Source organism: Callithrix jacchus, chromosome 1, assembly GCF_049354715.1.
Source record: "Callithrix jacchus isolate 240 chromosome 1, calJac240_pri, whole genome shotgun sequence".
Classification (NCBI taxonomy): Eukaryota; Metazoa; Chordata; class Mammalia; order Primates; family Cebidae; genus Callithrix; species Callithrix jacchus.
The window spans coordinates 29435500-29455626 of record NC_133502.1 but is presented as its reverse complement, the minus strand read 5'-3'; the positions used below and the strand labels follow the sequence as shown (position 1 = coordinate 29455626).

At 54.4% G+C, this 20127-nt stretch overlaps 1 protein-coding gene across 10 annotated transcripts in view; it reads left to right on the top strand.

The window, feature by feature from the left end:
• Positions 1 to 20127, top strand: part of RASA3 (RAS p21 protein activator 3) — a 118862-nt gene that overhangs the window by 54330 nt on the left and 44405 nt on the right. For all 10 annotated transcript variants that reach the window (XM_035294933.3, XM_054252030.2, XM_078337683.1 and 7 more), the window contains 2 exons: positions 524 to 627; positions 11403 to 11497. In XM_035294933.3, coding sequence (XP_035150824.1) covers positions 524 to 627; positions 11403 to 11497 — 199 coding nt within the window. The remainder of the gene's footprint in view (positions 1 to 523; positions 628 to 11402; positions 11498 to 20127) is intronic.

Genomic DNA, 20127 nt, shown 5'->3' with positions numbered 1-20127 from the left:
TGAGCATGGTCAGCAGTGGGGCCCTCCCCCGGCTCAGGAGCGAGGACAGCAGTGCAGTCAGGACTTCGTACTGGATCCCTGGAGAAAGGAAGCGGTGTGAGGCACTGGAGTGCTGTGTTCTACGTTTAGTGCATAAAGTGAGCCACCAGCTGCTCCACACCAGGTACCTTAAAAACATCACAGTGGCCCTGAGGGGGCCTGAATTTGAGCACATACCAAGGACGTCGTTCTGGTCATGGCCATGGTCTCTGTGGAGGTCTCTGAGTTTCCTGCACTGCCAGGCAGCCCAGTTACAGAAGGTCGTCTGTGCAGTATGGAGGCTCGAGGTGGAGGCTGGGGAGCAGCCATGAGGCCCTTCATCCCACAGGGAGCTGTAGGTTCATGTCTCATGCCTGCCACGCCGTGCAGGGCATTGTCATGGTGTGTTTAAAACTTTAAGACCACACGTGCCACATGTGCGCCCCCGAGGGTGAGGCACAAGCGTGGCCTGTGTTCTAACTGGCACTTTTCTTTGTCTCTCTAGTCCCTTTTATGGAGAAGACTTTTACTGTGAAATTCCTCGGAGTTTTCGCCACCTGTCCTTCTACATTTTCGATAGAGATGTTTTCCGGAGGGATTCCATCATAGGTAGGTAATGAATGGGCGTTTACTTCCCTTTTCCAGCCCTGTTCTGTGCCGGGGGAGTATTAGCATTTCAGTCCAGATCCTGCCTGGATGGTGCTGAAAGGTTGCTGCAGCCCTCACGGCAGCCCTGGCGTCCTGGCAGCCCTAAGGTCCCGGCCGCTCTGGGGTCATGTCAGCCCTGGGTTCGCATCAGCCCTGGGTGTCCCTTCTGATCTGCTCTCAGGATCTGTCCGGGAGCTGTGGTCTCTGCTGGAGCATCACACCAGGCTCAGATCAGTGAGCACGGGATGTGCCAGGCAAGGCGTCTGTGGCTCCTAAAGACAAGGGCACAACATCCCTGATGCTCCCCAGAAGACTTCTCAGGGCTTTTCCCCAGGGCATCTGTAAGGGGACCTTTGCATGGACGTGGGGCCCTCTGTCCTCACCACATCCCGCTGTCCCTGTTCCAACTTTAGTCCCCATAGTGTGGCCATAGGAAGGGCGAGTAGGGGCATGTGGCCTCAGTTTCCCGGTTTTCAGGGCAATACCGTTACTTTCAGGAAATGGTGTGTTTGGAGCAGGGGTGGGCTACTCTTGGGGCAAGCTCATGGGAAGCTTCCTGACCTCATGGGGTCACAAGGAGGTGGCATTCTGTAAGTTGTGGGGCCTCTTGGCAGAGTGGACTTTAGGTCACTTGGGGAGTCCCTGATTCCTAAATGCAGCCGGAGGACCTGCCAGGAGTGGAGCTCATGCAGCAGGTGTGGGTGGCTGGGGCATCACACGAATTCTCACTGTGATCCCGGGAGAGCCGGGAAGGGGAGGAGGGTTCCTGCTCATGCCCAGGATGGGTGGCCCGGGAACCAGTGTGCACTGGTTGCCACGGCCTGAACCCAGACCTAGGTGGTGCAGGCTCCTTGTCTCCGTGGCTGCCAGAATGCTGAGTGGGACAGAGCAGGAGGAGTCCCCCAGCGGACCCCAGCTCAGCCCTCAGCAGCCTGAGGGCCCAGGGGTGCAGGAGGCCAGCGAGGTGACGCGGGTACTGTGCAGGGCCAGGGGCCACCCATCTGATGCTCGCTGCTCATACTGGCTCCTCACGCCGTGTCACGGCCTCTCCGCCCCACACTGGCTGCCCCCTTTCTCAGTGCCCATCTGTGTCTGTCAGCTATGGGGTTTCTTCATCGTCTGTGGCCCACTGTTTGTGAGCTATGGACCAGGATCTGTGATCTGGTCCCCAGTGCTCGGCACACAGAAGCGTGAGAGGCACAGCCAAAAGTTTCTCCAAGGGGAGCCCACATGTCCTGTCTCTACCCTGTCCCCACTGGGCGGCTGGCAGCTGGTGTGTGCCAGCAGAATGTTGTGAGAGAGAGAGAGAGAGAGTGTGAGTGACACTGCCTAGCAGGTAAGGAGCTGATGCCAGTCTGCACTGTGTCCTGGGCTCGACCACAGTCCCCCAACAGAGGCAAGGAGAGAGACACCAGCCTGACCGGTCTTGCCCAGTGCCTGGCGTTGAGACGGCTTGGCTGGGTGGTGGCTGTGGACCCGGAGGCCCTTGGGGCTGGGCAGGCCCTCATGTGGCATCAATAAGGGCCATGGAGTGCTATGCCCCTCACTGTTGCAGGGATCGGGACCTGGACATTTTTTGCAGGTATTCACTGTGCCCAGATGATGATTCATAGAAACCACTGTGCCTTTCACAGAAGTCTCCAGAGTTTGTTTAGAAGATACATGGAATGGGCCACATGGATCTCAGATAATTCACACTCCACTTCATTTTGAGTAGAAGCACCATGCCGGTGCTTCTGCAGCAGACACCCTGGCCCTGAAATGCAGTTGCAGGAGGTGTGCACTCCTGAGTACAGTGAGCACCCGGCCCCGTTCAGGGTCTTGCTGGGCTGGGCCTCGTGCAGCCTCGTTGGTGAGATGGTCTTGAGGGTCCAACGTGACCCCCACTCTGCTGCTCCGCATCTGCCTGGGAGGCCCTTAAGCCTGTAGCTTTGCGTTGTATTTGAGCTCTTTGGGTGCTGGGGAAGGGCTCCTTCTTCATCTTTCTCTGCCCGGGGTGTTGACTCCAGGGCTGGTGGCTGGCAGCTTTCCCTCCTGCCTTTGCGCGCAGCTGCTCTGCACCCCCTCCTCAGGCACCTTCTCCATCCGCACATCCTGCCACGCCCACCTCAGGACTCATTGCAGGAGATGGCCTCAGACCCTGTGGCGTGGCTGGGCTGCTCTCTGTGGCCTCAGACCCCACAGTGTGGCTAGGCTGCCCTCTGGCCTACCTCCCCTCCCCTGCTCGCTGGTCGTGGTTCTTTTGCCTGTGGTACTGTGTCCACTGGACAGAGCGTCCTGGAGCCCATGGTCCTGCAGAGCAGGCCTCTGTCTCACTCCTGAGTTCTCAGCATTCGCCAGGTATTCCCAGAAGGAAGGTGGTGTGGAACCCAGACCCTTCAGCAGATACTAATGGTGTATCTGACGGGGCTCAGCCTGTGCTGGGTGCCACACGGGAATCAAGGTGAAACAGGGTGTGAATGTGCCGTGTCAGCCCTCATCACTGGCTCTGTTTATACATGAGAATCAATAGGGACTTGATTCATTCTCAAAGGAATATAAGAATGAGACGTTTTTTGAGTGGCAACCCTAAGGAAAAAGAAATTTAAGATTTTTTGCACATTTTAATAAGAGAAACTGTAACCAAATAAGATGTTTATTAATCATTCCGTTGGTGTTTGCTGGTGGTTCCTGGAGGCTTTCCAATGATGGCGCCTAGACTTAAATGTTTCACTGTGGCTTTTATAGCCATGGAAATGGGGGGCTGTCTGGCTCTTCAGTAATGACTTATCGTTATGACTGGTAATTACGTTATTACCAGGCATGAAACACCAGGCTCTGGGGAATGAGTTTCTGGGTGAACGTGCACAGTGGCCACTGGCTTCCTGGCTGCGTGGTTCTGCTGGTTCTCTTGTTCTCAGCAGCCACCCATGCCCTGAGGAAACCCCACCTGCTAGTGAGTTTTCCTCGGGGCAGTCGCAGCTGTGCTCAGTTACAAGCTCAGGTGCAGGAGTGAGGGGAGCACTGACAGGTGCCAGAAGGAGGTAGCGGTGCATTCCTATGGGGTTGGGCTGTGGGTTGGGGTCGGGAGCATGTCTGCAGCCTGGAGGGAAGGGTGGGCAGTGACTGAAACCGAGAAAGCCAGCTGAAGCCGTGCCGGGATTTAGCGTCCCGGAGTGAGACTTGGGGAAACAAAGCCCTGACCTCAGCCCTCCCCAGCCAACACTGTCTGTGGTCACGTCTCCACCACTGTGGGTCAGAAACCTCCCAGGGCGCAGCAGGACTGGAAGGAAGACGTGTCCAGTGTAGGCAGGCGTCGGGCGGCGTGACCATTGGCCTCCTCTGTCCCCGGGTCCTGTGGCCCACAGAGTGCTGCTGCCAGAGGGAGCTGTCAGTGAAGCTGGGCTCCTGCTGCAGCACCGTGGCCTGCAGGACACGCAGGGCGCAGGCGCCTTCAGGTTTCCAGGTGCAGGGAGGTGGCCTCTGCCTGGACTCTGCTCCTGCGTGGTTTCTTCCCACTGGCTGGAGCTGCATCCACGGAGTGGGGACCAGAAACTCTGGCTCCTAGCAGCTCTGGTGCGTGAAACGGGGAAGGAAGCCAGGGCCGGCTCGGTCCTGTCAGTGAGGAGCGCGAGGGTCTCCTACCCCCATTCTGGTGCCTCCCTCCTCTTCCTCTGAGCTGGGCCTCCACCTGCCTCTGAGACCCAGCTCTGGTAACACTACATCCTCCTCCGTTTGCCCCTCTAGCACCCAGAAACTCTCTGAGGTTTTCCAGTGGGGTGGGGTGCAGTGAGACCTCCATTCGTTGTGTATAAATCAGGTGGTCTACAGTTGACATATGGTAAATTCACCTGTTTAGGTATAGCCTCACCAGTGTACACAGCTGTGTAGACAGCACCACAGCTAAGGTGCATTCCCACAGCCCAGGATGCTCCTTTGGGCCCCTTGGGGGTGGATTTCTACCCTGACCCACAGCGCCTGGCAGCCACAGCTCTGGAACCTGTTTGCAGTTTTGCCTTTTCCAGGAGGCCACATGAGTCAATCCTTGGAGGGGTCGCGGCCCTCCAAACATTCTCGGATAGGTCTTTGTGCGGACACCTGTTTCTGCTTCTTACTCTGGGATAAATACCTGGGAGTGAGGTCGCTGGGCCCACTGTACGGTGTGTTTACTCTGACTGGAAACTACCTAACCGTGTCCCCAGGTGGCTGCCCCACTCCGCATTCTCAGCACAAGGTGTTTCACATCCTGCCCAGCCCTTAGGTATGCGAGTTTTTATTCTCCGGTTGATGTTTCCATTCCCGTAGGTGTGCACTGTCTCCCTGTGGTTTTACTGCATGTCTGTGAAGAGTGACATTGAGAACCTTTTCATGGGCTCATTGACTGCTCTATCCCTTCTTTGGTAAATTGTTCAAATCTTCTGCCCTTTTAATTGGGTTGTCTTGTTACTGAGTTTGTAAAGTTCTCTATATATTCTTGATACAAGTACATCACAAGTGTGTTTTGCAAATATTTTATTCCGGTCTGTGGCTTGTATTTTATTTTCTTACCATTCTTTGAAGAGCAGAAGTTTTTAATTTTGATGGTCCAGTTTATCATATTTTTTCTTATATGATTTGTACCTGTGTGTCATATCTAAGAAAGTCTTGCCTGTCCCACGGTTGTGGCAGTTTTCTCCTGGAAAGCATGTGCTTTTAGCTTTTACATTTAGTTCCATAACCTATTTCAAGCCAATTTTCACTTACGGCACAAAAAAAGGATTGGGGTTCAGTTTTTTCCATGTAGATGTCTGTTCATTCCAGCACCCTTGGTTGAAAGACGACCCTTCCTCTTGGTGACTTTGGCGAATTTACAACTTAGTTGGCTGCACTGTGTGTGCTGTTTCTGGCTTTAGTATTCTGTTCTGTGTGTAGTAGAAGGCGGGGCTCTGATACTGGACCAAATTGAGGACTAGCCAAGACAGGGATTGGTGGAAACAGCTTTCCATCAGACATGCCCACCAGTGTGCCATGTCAGGTTACCATTGCCATGGCAATGCCCGGAGGTTACCACCCATTTCCGTAGGAACAACCCAGTGACTCAGAAGTTACCACCGTTTCTCCAGAAGTTTCTTCATAATCTGTCCCTTAATTGACATATAGTTAAAAGTGGGCATGGATATGACTGCAGGACTGCTTGGAGCTGTCACTCTCAACTCACCTCAACTCTGCTCTGCAGGAGTGGTTTCCAAGCTGTCACACTGCCACTTCCATAAAACCATTTTCTTCCACCACCAGCTCGTTCTTGAATTCTTTCCTGGTGAAGCTACAGACCCTCTGAGTCTAAGTCCCAGTTTGGAGCTCGCCTGCCCTGCATCATAGTGTCCTACATGTCCTTGTGTCAATACCACATAGTCTTGATCACTGTAGCTTCATAGCAGGTCTTACGTTGTAGTGTGAGATCATCAAATTTATTTTTATTTAAACTTGTTTTGCTATTCTAGATCCTTTGAATCGCCATATACATTTTTGAATGAGCTTCTCCATTTCCAAAATAGTCCCACAGGAATTTTGATTGAGATTACATTGATCCATAGATTAATTTGAGGAGAATTAATATCTTAACAAAATTGAGTCTTCAAATCAATGGACATGGTGTATCTTTCTGTGTGCTTAGGTCTTTTACATTTCTCTCATCAGTGTTTTGTGATGTGTTTTTCAGCCTACACATTTTCACATTTAAAAACATTTATTTCTCTATGTTTTGTGTTTAGTGGAGTAGTCAAAGATTTCTTAGGTGGTCCACCAAAAGCACCAGCCATGAAAGTGTGATTTTGTGAGTGGTGCTCATTCTGTTTAATCTTCAAGAACATTGCTTGTATGTACAAACACAGTTAATATCTATGTATTGACTTTGTATTCTCTGTTCTTGCTAAACACACCAATTAGGTGTATTAACTTTGCTTGTAGGGGTTTTTTTTGTATAGTCTATGAATAAAGGTTTTTATTTCTTTTTTTGGAATGTGTATGGCCTTTGTTTTTTGCCTCGTGGCCCTGGCTGGGACACAGGTGGGGTCAGAGCATGGTGTGTGCGTCTTGGCTCTTGCACAGTTGTGTCCTGTGGCTGCTTTTTATCTGGTCTCTCTGCAGCTGGTCCCCCATCTCGTGCCCTCCAGACCACTGGCTCCTCCTTTCTGAACGGGCCTGGCCAGCACAGATGCAGCAGAAGAAAGTGACCCTCCAGCCTCTCATGGTGAGAAGACCACAGCCTTTGCCCAAGTGAGAGGGGAGGCCCAGAGTGTTCAGCAAACTTTTTGGTGTGACTCAAATAGATCAGGACAACCTTGTGGATTAGGTACATCAAAGACATTTAAATAGATGGTGTGGCTTCTAGATCCAGCCTTCTCTCAGGGCAGTGTCCAGAGACACAGACATGCTTAAAATATCCATGTGACCTCATTGTTGAATGTGACCAACTCTAGAAGGAGAGGTTGGGGGCTGGTGACGGTGGTGACCCCATGTCAGGAGGGAGGTGGCAGGGGCAGGGATTCCTTCTCGAAGGGATTTTAAGTCCTTTTGTTCTCCTTCTGTGTTACCTATTAAAAAATTAAGTGAACTACTTCTAAAAATAAAGCCTTGTAATGATGTAAGTTATAAGATTCTTACCAACATTAAATATGTGACTTCTTTCTGTCCCAGTTGCAGCTCATAAAAATGTGAAGACACAATGACATTGCAAGTATTTAAAACTTCAAATTGTCCAGCAGAAGACGCTTGGGTCTGAAGGTTTCTTTATCCCTTTCACTGAAATATGTTGCCTAACTCTATTTTAAGAAGTTTCTGCTTTCATGTGGCTTTTTTTCCCATGAGACTGAAAACATATTCATGTTGTAGGGGAAAGGGGAGGTTTCACAAGAGCCATGCAGCCGTTGTCAGAAGAGGAACAGAACCCCACTCAGGACCCTGGAAGTCAAGGCCACCCGCCCAGGCCTACTGATGGGAGGGCGAGGGGCACAGCGAGTGAGGAGGGGGCAGAGAAGTCAAGGCACCTGCCCAGGGCTGGTGCTGGGAGGGCAGGGGGTGCATTGGGCCAGGCAGGGGGTAAAGAAGTCATAGGCGTCCTCCCAGGGCCAGTGGTGGGAAGGTGGGGGGCTCAGGGGGCCAGGTGTTAGGGCAGAGCTGAGTCCTGGCTGGCGTCCATCCTTGTGGTCTGTGCCACTGGAGGGAATCCATGTGCTGTGTCATTGGGTCTCTCTGAGCTTCCCTGGTGCTCTTCTCCAGCATGTGCCAAGGCCTGTTTTCTGCACTCACCCCCACCCCCACCCCCACACTGTTCTTGCCTTGGCTGTCGCCTGCCCTCAGTAGTTTCAGCGTCCTGTGAAGCTCTAGATGGTCTGTGCATGTCTGCATGGCAAGAGCTGTGCCAACAAGGTCACCAGCCAATCCTGTAAACCCGTGAGCACCTGTGTGCTGTGTCCACATCCAGGTGGTTGTGGAACCAGCTGGCCCTGGCTGTGAGTGGGGGTCCTGGAGCTGTTGTTGGCTGGGAAGGGGCTCTAGTCCTGGCTGTGAGCTGGGAGTCCAGAGCTGTTGTTGGCTGGGAAGAGGCTCCTGCTGTGACTGTGAGTGGGGGTCCTGGAGCTGTTGTTGGCTGGAGAGGGGCTCCCGCCCTGTGAGTGGGGGTCCCGGAGCTGTTGTTGGCTGGGAAGGGGCTCCAGTCCTGGCTGTGAGCTGGGAGTCCAGAGCTGTTGTTGGCTGGGAAGAGGCTCCTGCTGTGACTGTGAGTGGGGGTCCTGGAGCTGTTGTTGGCTGGAGAGGGGCTCCCGCCCTGTGAGTGGGGGTCCCGGAGCTGTTGTTGGCTGGGAAGGGGCTCCAGTCCTGGCTGTGAGCTGGGAGTCCAGAGCTGTTGTTGGCTGGGAAGAGGCTCCTGCCGTGACTGTGAGTGGGGGTCCTGGAGCTGTGGTTGACTGGAGAGGGGCTCCCGCCCTGTGAGTGGGGGTCCCGGAGCTGTTGTTGGCTGGAAAGGGGCTCCCGCCCTGACTGTGAGTGGGGTCCTGGAGCTGTTATTGGTTGGGAAGGGGGTCTGGCCCTGACTGTGTGTGGGGTCCCGGAGCTGTTGTTGGCTGGGAAGGACTGGCCCTGTGAGTGGGGTCCTGGAACAGGGCCAGTGAGTGGTTAGGAAGGGGCTTCTTCTGGGGTTGTCCCCAGGGCCTCTTTTCAGGGTGGGCCGTGTGAGGTGCAGCCGTTACCCTGAGAGCATGAGATGAAGGTGCTGGCAGGCGCCTGCAGCACTAGAGGCAAGTTGTCCTGATTCTGCGTCTGTCCTTTGGGTACTTGGAAAGCATCTTCATGCCTACATCCACCTTCTGCATTCCCATGTCCTGTGGCTTCATGTGCTCCCATCATGTGGCCAACCCTGTACTGTCTCACAGGGTCTGGAGCTGGTGCTGAGCTGGGCGCGTGTCAGGCCCACCACGTCTGCAAACAAGGGAGGGGTCTGGCGGCCAAGGCTTACAGGCTCTGAGACCCGTCAGGGAACAGACAGGTTGGGCTAGAAGGTCTCACGTGTGTGTGAGCCCACGGGGCAGAGGAGCTCCTGAGGGAGAATGCATCCCAGGGGCCTCACAGGGTGGGGCCTCACAGGGTGGGGCCTCACGGAAGAAGGAGCGCTGGGAGGACAGTGGGGATGGAGCCTCCTCTCCCTGCAGCCCCGGCCGGCTCGTCTGTGGGTTGTGCAGAGTCGGACCTGCACCTCCAGGGTCACCACTGGACCAACTGAGATAGAGCCTGTGAGAAGCTGGCAGTGGAGTGTTCCAAAATTTACTGCGGCTGGACAGAAGGACAGGCCGAAGTATGAGGCTGCCAGATGCCAGACTGGGTTGTTCAGAGGGGAGCCTGTGGAGGTTTTCTGAGACATGAAAATATAAAATGATCTTCCTTGGAGGAGAGAACTGGGGCTGGGCTGGGCTGCACTGTCCTGGTGTGAGGCAGGGTGGCTGGGCCAGAGGCCCAGGCCGCTCCCGGGAGCTCCAACCATGCTTGGCGTGTTCAGACCCTGCAGCAGTGTATGCTACATTGGAACCGGGGTCTGACGGGACCCAGAGCTTCTCGCTTTGGTGGCTGGTCCAGGATCCTTATAAGCAGGGCATTGTGTCTCTGGGGTGCAGAACAAAGACGTAAGGAGTCACCAACGTTTCCGTCCTCACTCTGCCCTCGCACGTGCTCCGTAGGAGCTCGGACATCCTGCGCTCGTGACTCCCAGGGAGTTTGTATGCATCTGTCAGCAGAGGTTCCCGTGTTGTGTGGGTGTTCACCGTGTGGGTGGCGTGGTCCACAGTGCACAGAGGCCACTGGGAGGGGTGGAGTGGTGGGGCCTCAAGGGGATGCTGGATGGAAGATGGCTGAGTGGCCAGTGCCTGACAAGCCCTGTCCTGCCTGGGATGGGAAGGGGACACATTTGCCCCACCATGAGTATGGCTCTGTAATGAGGTGAACGTATAAGCAGGTAATGATGGTTACAGATGTGTATTTACACATATAAATCCATGCTAGGTAAATGATATCATACAAATATATCCTGATATGTATTTTCATTGAAAGTCTATCCTAAAGTACCAAGCCTGTTTAAGGTACTGGAAACTGTTTAGAGTGGACATCCCCAGACTTTGGGGCCCCACATGTGCCCTTGGGCCTGTGATGGTGCCAATTCTGGCCCACACCAGGGCACCTGTCCTCCTCTGTCTGGGGACTGCCAGGAATTTGCACTTCCAGGCTTTCCAGGGGTCCCAGTGGACAGCTCATGGATCACACTTTAGAGGCCTGATTCAGTTCATACGGGTGCACACACATGCCTGTCCACACACACTGTAAGCTAAACATAGACACACGTGTGTTCCAAGCTATAGCTCATACAGCTGCACACACATGCCTGTCCACACACACTGTAAGCTAAACAGACACATGTGTGTTCCAAGCTGTAGCTCGTACAGCTGCACACACATGCCTGTCCACACCCACTGTAAGCTAAACATAGACACACGTGTGTTTCAAGCTGTAGCTCGTACAGCTGCACACGCATATGCCTGTCCACACACACTGTAAGCTAAACATAGACACACGTGTGTTCCAAGCTGTAGCTCGTACAGCTGCACACATATGCCTGTCCACATACACTGTTAGCAAAATGTAGGTACACATGTGCTCCAGGCTGTCGCTCATAGTCTCTCTCGTGATGCGATACCACTGCCTTGACGGCGTGAGACATGAGCTGTTCATTTGTGAGAATGGGGCTCTTCCGCACTTAGCCAGCTCTGATGTGCCTCTCACCATGAGAACTGGCCATGGACCACGGTGGAAGTGAGGTGCGCATTGCCGATGGAGCGTGACGTTCATGCCTTCACTGCGAAGCCTCCTGAATGCCTTACTTGAAGGAAAATAGCATAGACTTATCCCTTCACCTGGTTGTTTTGATGTTTTAGTTTTGATTTTTTAATATTAAGTTTTAGAGACACAGTGCCACCGTGCCCGGCTAATTCTTTGTTTTTAAATTTTTTGTAGAGATGAGGTTTTGCCATATTGCCCAGGCTGGTCTTGAGCGACCCTCCTGCCTGGGCCCCTGGAGTGTGGGGATTACAGGCATGAGCCCCGCACCAGGGTGGCGCCCCATTCTGAATTAAACTGTGGGAAATAAGCTGCAGTGATGACGGACTGGCCTCTGCTCGCAGGCGCCCTGGTCCTGGGGCCTGTTCCCGCAGTGAAGGCTATGGCTGCTTGTGTTTCAGGGAAGGTGGCCATTCAGAAGGAGGACTTGCAGAAGTACCACAACAGGGACACCTGGTTCCAGTTGCAGCACGTGGACGCCGACTCGGAAGTGCAGGTGAGACCCTCAGTGCGGCCCGGGTCGGCCCCAGCTGTGGTAACAGACATGGATAAGGGCTGTGGCCTTAACAGGCAATAACGCTGAGAAAACTGTGTGTTCAGAGTAAGCACGGGCTCGGCTCGCTGATTTCCCTTTGACTGCTGCCACCCTTTGTCGTGCACAGTTGAGGCAGCCATAAAATGTAGGTACATGTGTGTTCCAAGCTGTAGCTCATACCGGTGCATACACATGCCTTTCCACACATAGTGGGAAAGGACAGGAATGCATAACTGAGGGCGAAGAGAAAACACAGGTAAGGAAGGGCCAAGCCAACGTCAGCCCACTGGGACCCTCACTTCCCCACAGCTGGCTGGGTGGGCTGCTCCCCAGCACTTGGCACCAAGAGGGGCCTGAGCTGAAAGAATGCGCTGGTTTCCCAAGTGTCCATTGTTGGAAGCATCCGGGGCTCACCCTGGCCTTCCGGGGACATGTGCCCACTGGAGTTGGCCCTGCCCCGTCCAGTGGGAGGAGCTCGCCCCACCTCCCCACACAAGACTGGGGACTCTGGTGTGGGAGCTGGTGTCCCAGACCCTTGTGTTTGTGGCTGCTCGGAGATGCACTCTGCCCAGCTGTGGCAGCTCCAGGCTCGCCTGTAGGAGAGAGCAGTGGGGGTCAGTCCTTCTGAGCCCAAGCCTGCACCAGCTCCTGTGGGGTCACCCTGAGCCCTGGTCCATGACACAGAGCAGCTGCAAAGGCCACAAGCAAGCAGCATGGCGGCCTGACCTGGGATGTGGAGGGTTTCCTGGGTGGGTCCTCAGCTGGGACCGTAGTGAGTGTCTAAGTGTAGGGTCCCAACACAGGCAGCAGGCTTGGAGCCAGCTCCCTCATCTGTTTGCTGCCGACGTCCTCTGCAGGCCTCAGTTTCCCCATCTGTGAAGTGGGTTTTGTGCAGCATGCTGAAATGACACGTGTGCTACTCGATGGTGCCTGGCGCATTGTGGAGCAGTGGTGGTGACTGTCATTTTCACACCTGGAGGCTGGCGTCCTAGACAAATCCCAAAATAGGTTCCTTGTGAGAACTTTGCCTGAGACTTCATCAGAGGAAACTGTGGGTTGGAGGGAGGCTCCATGCCTGCAGGTCCAGGGCAGATTTGGGCCGGAGGTCTGGATAGCCTGGTGTCCTCTGGGAACCCTCGTCCTCTGTGCTTCAGTGGGTTAAGGTTATCGTCCGCTGAGGTCACAGACTGTGCTCGCTCCCATGGCCAGCAAAGGGTTCATTCATAAGGTTGACTGTGAGCCCAGCCAGGGGACGGGGTGAGGCCCTTCATGGAAATGAGGGAGTGGAGCTGAGAGGCCCCAGGGATGGCTCTGCCCCAAGGGACTGTGTCCTAATTGTGCTCCACAGTTAATTAACTATGCTTCCCAGGAGAGCGCTGGCTGGGGAGCGACACGTGCTGTGGAAAGCGAAGGACTGTGATTACTGGTAGAACTAGTGACTGTGCTTGCAGCCCCAGAGCACAAGGGCCCCAGTGCCCTGCTCACTGGACCTCAGCATCCCAGCAGAAAGGCGGGTTCCCACAGGCTGCCCAGGAGACAGGGCTTGGTGACTGGGCCGCTCCTGCTTGCACTTCAGTGAGGTCCCTGCCACTTCTATTCTGGGGTCTCCGTCACGAGGCCTCTGAGCAGCAGGCAGAGTGCGGCCTTGTCCTTTTCCTCGGATTCAAGTTTGGTTTTGTGAGTTTGTTTTTATGGGCTGTAGCTTTTCCTCTTTCTTGCTTTTTTTTTTTTACTGATTTAATTTTGAAATGGTTATAGATTTATAGGAAGGTGCAAAGCAGTACACAGGAGTGGCGAGGGGCAGACCCCCTCACTGCACTGAAAACGAAGGCTGTGTTCCTTTCTCCGCCTCCCGGCACCACTATACATAGCCAGCACAGCATCAGCCAGGACATGGATGTGTGTGCAGTCCACAGACGTTATTCAGATGTCATCTGCTCACAGGCACATGTTCCTCTGTGTGTGTCTCTGTGTGTATAGCCTATGCTATTTTTTCCAGTTTTTTTATGGGCTAAAATATAGACATCATGAAATTTACCATTTTAACCATTTAATGTCCAATTCAGCAGCATAGTATTAAGTATTTGATAATATTGTGCAACCACCACCACCACCCACCTCCAGAACTCCTTTCATCTTGCAAACCTGATCCTCTGTTCCCTCTGTCCCCCCGCTAGAGATTTATTCACATGCTCCCGTCCCCCCCTCCCAGCCTGGCAGCCCCATCGCACTCTGTCTTGGACGCTGGCCACTCCTTGTGCTGATTGGAATGAGCTCTGCCCTGCCGGTCTTTCTGAGGCTGGATGACGTCTTCCAGGTTGCCCGTGTGGTCTCGGAACCTCCTTCCTTCGAGGCTGAGGAATGACCCGTGGTGCATAGCACGTGCTGTTGATCCAGCCACCTGTCCATGGACACGAGGGGCTTCTGCCTTTGGCTACCGTGATAGTCGTTGCAACTTCATCACAGGGTAGATTGTGTAACCGCCATCATGATCAGGATTCAGACGTTTAATCTCCACAATGCTGTAAATAAGAACACGGAAGGTTGATCTCACAGCTGATGGAATCTCATAATTAATGCCCAAGACAGCTCACATGCCCGTGGCCAAGCCTGGCATCCTTGAAGCTTGCCTCTCACTATCCGGAACATGAGGATCCTGAACCCAGTGGTGTCATTTCCCGGGAATTTAAAGGGAAGGAGGCGGAGTCAGGAGGAGGTGGAGTTGGGAGGAGGCAGAGTCAGTGCTCTCTGATGCCCGTTGGTCCCGGGCAGGTGCTGCCTGCCTGAGCATTTCACTGATGGAGTCAGCCCCAACGCTGCCCAAAACATGGCTGGACAGGGAGCAGCAGCCCCACCAGCCTCCACCCAGCCTTTAAAACTGCAACTCCAGACTGGGTGCGGTGGCTCGTGCCTATAATCCCAACACTTTGGGAGGCCAAGGTGGGCAGATGATTGCCTGAGATTGGGAGTTTGAGACCAGCCTAGCCAACATGGACAAACCCCATAAAAATACAAAATTAGCCAGGCATGGTGGTGTGTGCCTGTAATCCCAGCTACTCTGGAGGCTGAGGCAGGAGAATCGCTTGAACCTGGAAGGCAGAAGTTGTGGTGAGCCAAGATCACACCATTTCACTCCAGCCTGGGCAGCAAGAGCGAAACTCCATCTCAAAACAACAACAGCAGTGACAAAACCGCAACTCCAATCTCAGAAGCTGCCGTTTCATCATGAGATGTCAGAGTGACTGTTTTCAGGAAGGCAGGGAGTGGCCATGTGGCTCTTTGAGTCTTTCTGCTCTATGATTCCCAGGAAAAGTCCTTTGTCAAACAGGAAGTGACTCAAAACCGGCCCATAGGCAAGACCAGCGAGTCACAGAAATGGGGAAAACACAATTAAACCTTTCTTGCTTCCTTCTGGAAGTGATGCAGTTGGAAAGTCTGTTAAATCACTTTATTATGCAGAGTTATGCTCTCTGACCCTTCCTCAAGCAGGAAGATGTCAGCGTGAGATGCTGGCAGGGGTACCACCTGTGCAGCAAGGGACCCATGGTGATCCGGGCACCTGGAGGTCACCAAGCTCTGTTCATAAACCGGGTATCAAAGTACATCTGTGATGTATCCAGAAAATAGCACAGCCCTGCAAGAGATCACACCAAACCCTGAGCCCACCATCTGCTGGAGATCACAGCAGCCCCCAAGCCCAACATCCTGTCCAAGATCACAGCAACCCCCGAGCCCACCATCCCATCGGAGATCACAGGAAACCCCGAGCCCACCATCCCATCTGAGATCACAGCAAACCCCGGGCCCACCATCCCATCTGAGATCACAGCAAACCCCGGGCCCACCATCCCATCGGAGATCACAGCAAACCCCGGGCCCACCATCCCATCTGAGATCACAGGAAACCCCGGACCCACCATCCCATCAGAGATCACAGCAAATCCCGGGCCCACCATCCCATCTGAGATCACAGCAGACCCCGGGCCCACCATCCCATCCGAGATCGCAGCAAACCCCTGGCCCACCATCCCTTCCAAGATCACAGCAAACCCCAGGCCCACCATCCCATCTGAGATCACAGGAAACCCTGGGCCCACCATCCCATCTGAGATCACAGGAAACCCCGGACCCACCATCCCATCTGAGATCACAGCAAACCCTGGGCCCACCATCCCATCTGAGATCACAGCAAACCCCGGGCCCACCATCCCTTCCAAGATCACAGCAAACCCCAGGCCCACCATCCCATCTGAGATCACAGGAAACCCCGGGCCCACCATCCCATCGGAGATCACAGCAAACCCTGGGCCCACCATCCCATTGGAGATCACAGCAAATCCCAGGCCCACCATCTGCCAGAGATCACAGGAAACCCCGGGTCCACCATCCCATCTGAGATCACGGGAAACCCCAGGCCCACCATCCTGTCTGCCCAAGGGACACCTGCCTGTTTCCTCCTGAGAGACACCTGCATGTTTCCTCCTTGGAGCCATCAGTTGCACCACAAAATAAACAACTGGGGTAGAAATTCCAGCCTCCCTCTCAGTCTCTGGGAATTTTATGTTTGTATAGCAGACAATCTTCTTGGAAGGATTTTCTGAGCAAACAAAGCCACCGTCTGTAGCCAAGGGCCCAGCTTTGACATCTTTCCAGGGTTGCAGGAGGAGAGGGCTGAGACTGGGCTTCCTTCCCCATGGCCTCTGCACCCGCCTCTCATCTGCCCGCTGACTTTGTCTCCTCTCTGCAGCCGGCGTGGAGCAGCCCCTGCCTCCGAGGCATCTCTGTCCTGGCTGCTTTCTGGGCGCTGCCGGCTCAGCTGGGGACACAGCAGCTGGTGGGTGGGGTCGGGACCCTGACCTGGTACCATGTGCCACTCTCTCCCTAGGGAAAGCCTTCCTGAGAAAGATGGACGGGGACTACTGGCTGCTTTTTAAAAATTAATAAACTCTTTTGGGGGCAGTTCTATGTTCACAGGAAAATTGAGCATAGTACTGAGTTTCCATACACCCCTCAACAGCCCCCACCCAGGCCCCAGGGCTGACACCTGTTGATGTTGCAGCCATGCATTGTCAGGAACTCAGCCACGGTGGACACTGGGGCCATTTGCTACATCTGTGGGTTCACAGGAGCATTGTTGTGAGCTCAGCCACAGTGGGCTCTGGGGCCCTTTACCACATCTGTGGGATCACAGGAGCGTTGTCAGGAGCTCAGCCACAGTGGATGCTGGGGCCCTTTGCCACATCTGTGGGTTGGTAGGAGCATTGTTGGTAGCTCAGCCATGGTGGACGCTGGGCCCTTTGCCATGTCTGTGGGTTCTCAGGAGCGTTGTCGGGAGCTCAGCCACAGTGGATGCTGCGACCCTTTACCATGTCTGTGGGTGCTCAGGAACATTGTCAGGAGTTTAGCCACGGTGGACGCTGGGCCCTTTGCCACATCTGTGGGTTCTCAGGAGTGTTGGGAGCTCAACCATGTGGACTCTGGGCCCTTTGCCACGTCTGTGGGTTCTCAGGAGCGTTGTCGGGAGCTCAGCCACGGTGGATGCTGGGACCCCTTACCATGTCTGTGGGTGCTCAGGAGCATTGTCAGGAGCTCAGCCACAGTGGACACTGGGGCCCTTTGCCATGTCTGTGGGTGCTCAGGAGCATTGTCAGGAGCTCAGCCGCAGTGGACACTGGGGCCCTTTGCCATGTCTGTGGGTTGGCTGGACCTCAGCCATGGTGAACACTGGGGCCTTTTGCCCCATCTATGGGTTGGCTGGAGTGTTGTCAAGACCTCAGCCACAGTGGACACTGGGGCCCTTTGCCACATCTGTGGGTTGGCAGGAGTGTTGTCAGGAGCTCAACCACGGTAGACACTGGGGCCCTTTGCCACATCTGTGAGTTCTCAGGAGCATTGTCGGGAGTTCAGCCACAGTGGACGCTGGGGCCCTTTGCCACATCTGTGTTGACTGGAGCACTGTCGGGAGCTCAGCCACAGTGGACACTGGGGCCCTTTGCCACATCTGTGGGATCACAGGAGCATTATCGGGAGCTCAGCCATGGTGGACGCTAGCCACATCTGTGGGTTCTTAGGAGCATTTTTGGGAACCCAGCCTCAGTGGATGCTGGGCCCTTTGCCATGTCCGTGGATTGGCTGGAGTCGGTACCTGGGTGCAGTGTCCAGGCCAGTGCTGGGTCGGCAGCCAGGTCCTCTTGTTCGTTTCCCATGGGAATTTGTGCCTTTTCTCTTTTGCTCTTGGTAGCCTGGTTAGAGGCTTATTGATTTTACTGATTTCTCAAGGAGCTCGCCTTTGGCTTTGATTTTTTTCTGTTGATTTCTGATCTGACTGCTGCTTTCTGTTCTTCAGCTCTATGTTTAGTTTACTCGTTTTTCTCAGTCTCCCAGCCCTAAGCTCAGGTCAGTGTTTGGATTTCTCTTCTGCTCTAGTCTATGCGGCTGGCACTCCAGCTTCTCCCCACCCTGAGCACGGCTCTTACTGCATCCCACAAATTTAGATGAGTAACACTTCCATTTCTGTTTATTCCAGAATGGTTTAAAATTTGTCTTGTGTTCTCTGATCTGCGTGTGATTTAGAATTGTGTTGTTTAACCTCTGAATGTTCTGGTATTCTCCAGCCCGCCTGCGCTGGCACCTGCAGATTTATGCACTGGCTTTTCTGGCAGGAGAAAGGGCCTTCCAGGGGTGGATTTGTTTGTTCCCACTCCCGAGTCAGCAGAAGATGGAAGCAGCACAGTTGCCTGGTTGGGAGGGATTCCCGCTGCAGGAACAGGAGTGGCCTCAGGACCTGGCCGGGAGCTGGGAGAGCACAGAGCGGAGGGGTGGTGGGGGTTGCGGCCTGCTGCTGGGGGCCACAGCCCCCATGCGGTCCTCACTTATTCTGAAGCTCCCAAACATGAACAGGGCAAATCTGAACACTTCTGCCTGGAGGGGTTGGCGCCTGGTGTCACTTTGAGAACGGGAACGAAGCAGTAGGATTCTTGGTTATTCTTGTATCAGACACTTTCTCCTGTCTTTGGTGTCAAGGGCACTCCTGTGGCCCATGGAGAGCAGGGTCCTCTGGCAGGTGTGAGGACCACATGCGACACTTTGCTCAGCTCTGAGCTCTGGTCGCCGCAGGAAAAGGAGCTGTGGTCTTGGTGGAACCTTTGCTGTCATTTTAGGTACCAGCTTTTCCTGCCCACAGTGCTGGCGTGGGATTGGTGGCCACCTTCCCGGCCCAACATCCTTGTGGCCCTCAGGACCTGCTCTGAGGTTGGAGCCACAGGGCAGGAAGGCCACACCCAACCTCTGGGCCCTAGAGTCTCAGGACGGCAGCCGAGGCTCCACAGACCCTGTTCCATACTCCCTGTGATCACTGGGTCAAGTGTGGGGTACTGTGGGGCTGCACTGGTGCATGTCCAGTGAGGGCTGGAGGTGCGGAGCGCATTATGTCCACTCCCTGACCAGTGGCTTCGGGTGGGCAGGCAGAGCGGGAGCCCAGCAGGGCCACAGCGAGCGGCACACATGCAGACACTGGGGCCATCCATCCCCCGGATGCTCAGGACACTTTGCAGATCCCCTCATGCCTTGGGCTCGTGCACTGTGCAGCAGAGTGAAATGCTGGTATGGGGGCTGTGGGAGGGACAGGCCCTGTCCTTGCTGGAGCCTCAGGAGCAGAAGCTCAGGGTGGAGCCTGGCAGAGCTCCTGATGCGTAGATGGGTCTGTGTTAATCCCATCCATTCAGTGCCACTCAGACTGGAGCAAATGCAGACACAGCGGCGCACACAGACAAATGCACACAGCCACACACTCAGACAGGTACACACAGGCACACACAGCAGCACACACAGACAGGTACAGCTGCTGCACATACAGACAGGCACATACAGCCACACTCAGGTACACACAGCGGCATGCACAGACAGGTACACACAGCTGCACAGACAGGCACACACAGCAGCACACACAGGTACACACAACTGCAGGCACACACAGCCACACACTCAGACAGGTACAGTGGCACGCATAGACAGGTACACACAGCCACATAGACAGGTGCACAGAGCTGCACACACAACGGCACTCACAGACAGGTACACAGCCACACAGACAGGCACACACAGTGGCATGTACAGACAAGCACACACATCCGCATGCACAGACGAGCACACACAGTGGCACACACAGGCACAGACAGGCACACACAGATCGGCACACACAGCAGCATACACAGACATGCATACACAGTGGGATGCACAGACCTGTACACAGACAGACATGCACACATAGCAGTACGCACAGACAGGCATACACAGGCACACATAGTGGCACACACAGACATGTACAAATAGGCACACACAGTGGCACACGCAGACATGCACACACAGCGGCACACAGACAGATATGTACACACTGGCATGCACAGACTGGCACACACAGACAGGCACACAGGCGTGTACACAGCGACACACACAGCAGCATGTATAGACAGGCACACACAGTGGGACGCACAGACAGGCATACAGACAGGCATGTACACAGCAGCGCACACAGACAGGCACACACAGCAGCATGTACAGACAGGTACACAGACAGACATATACACACAGTG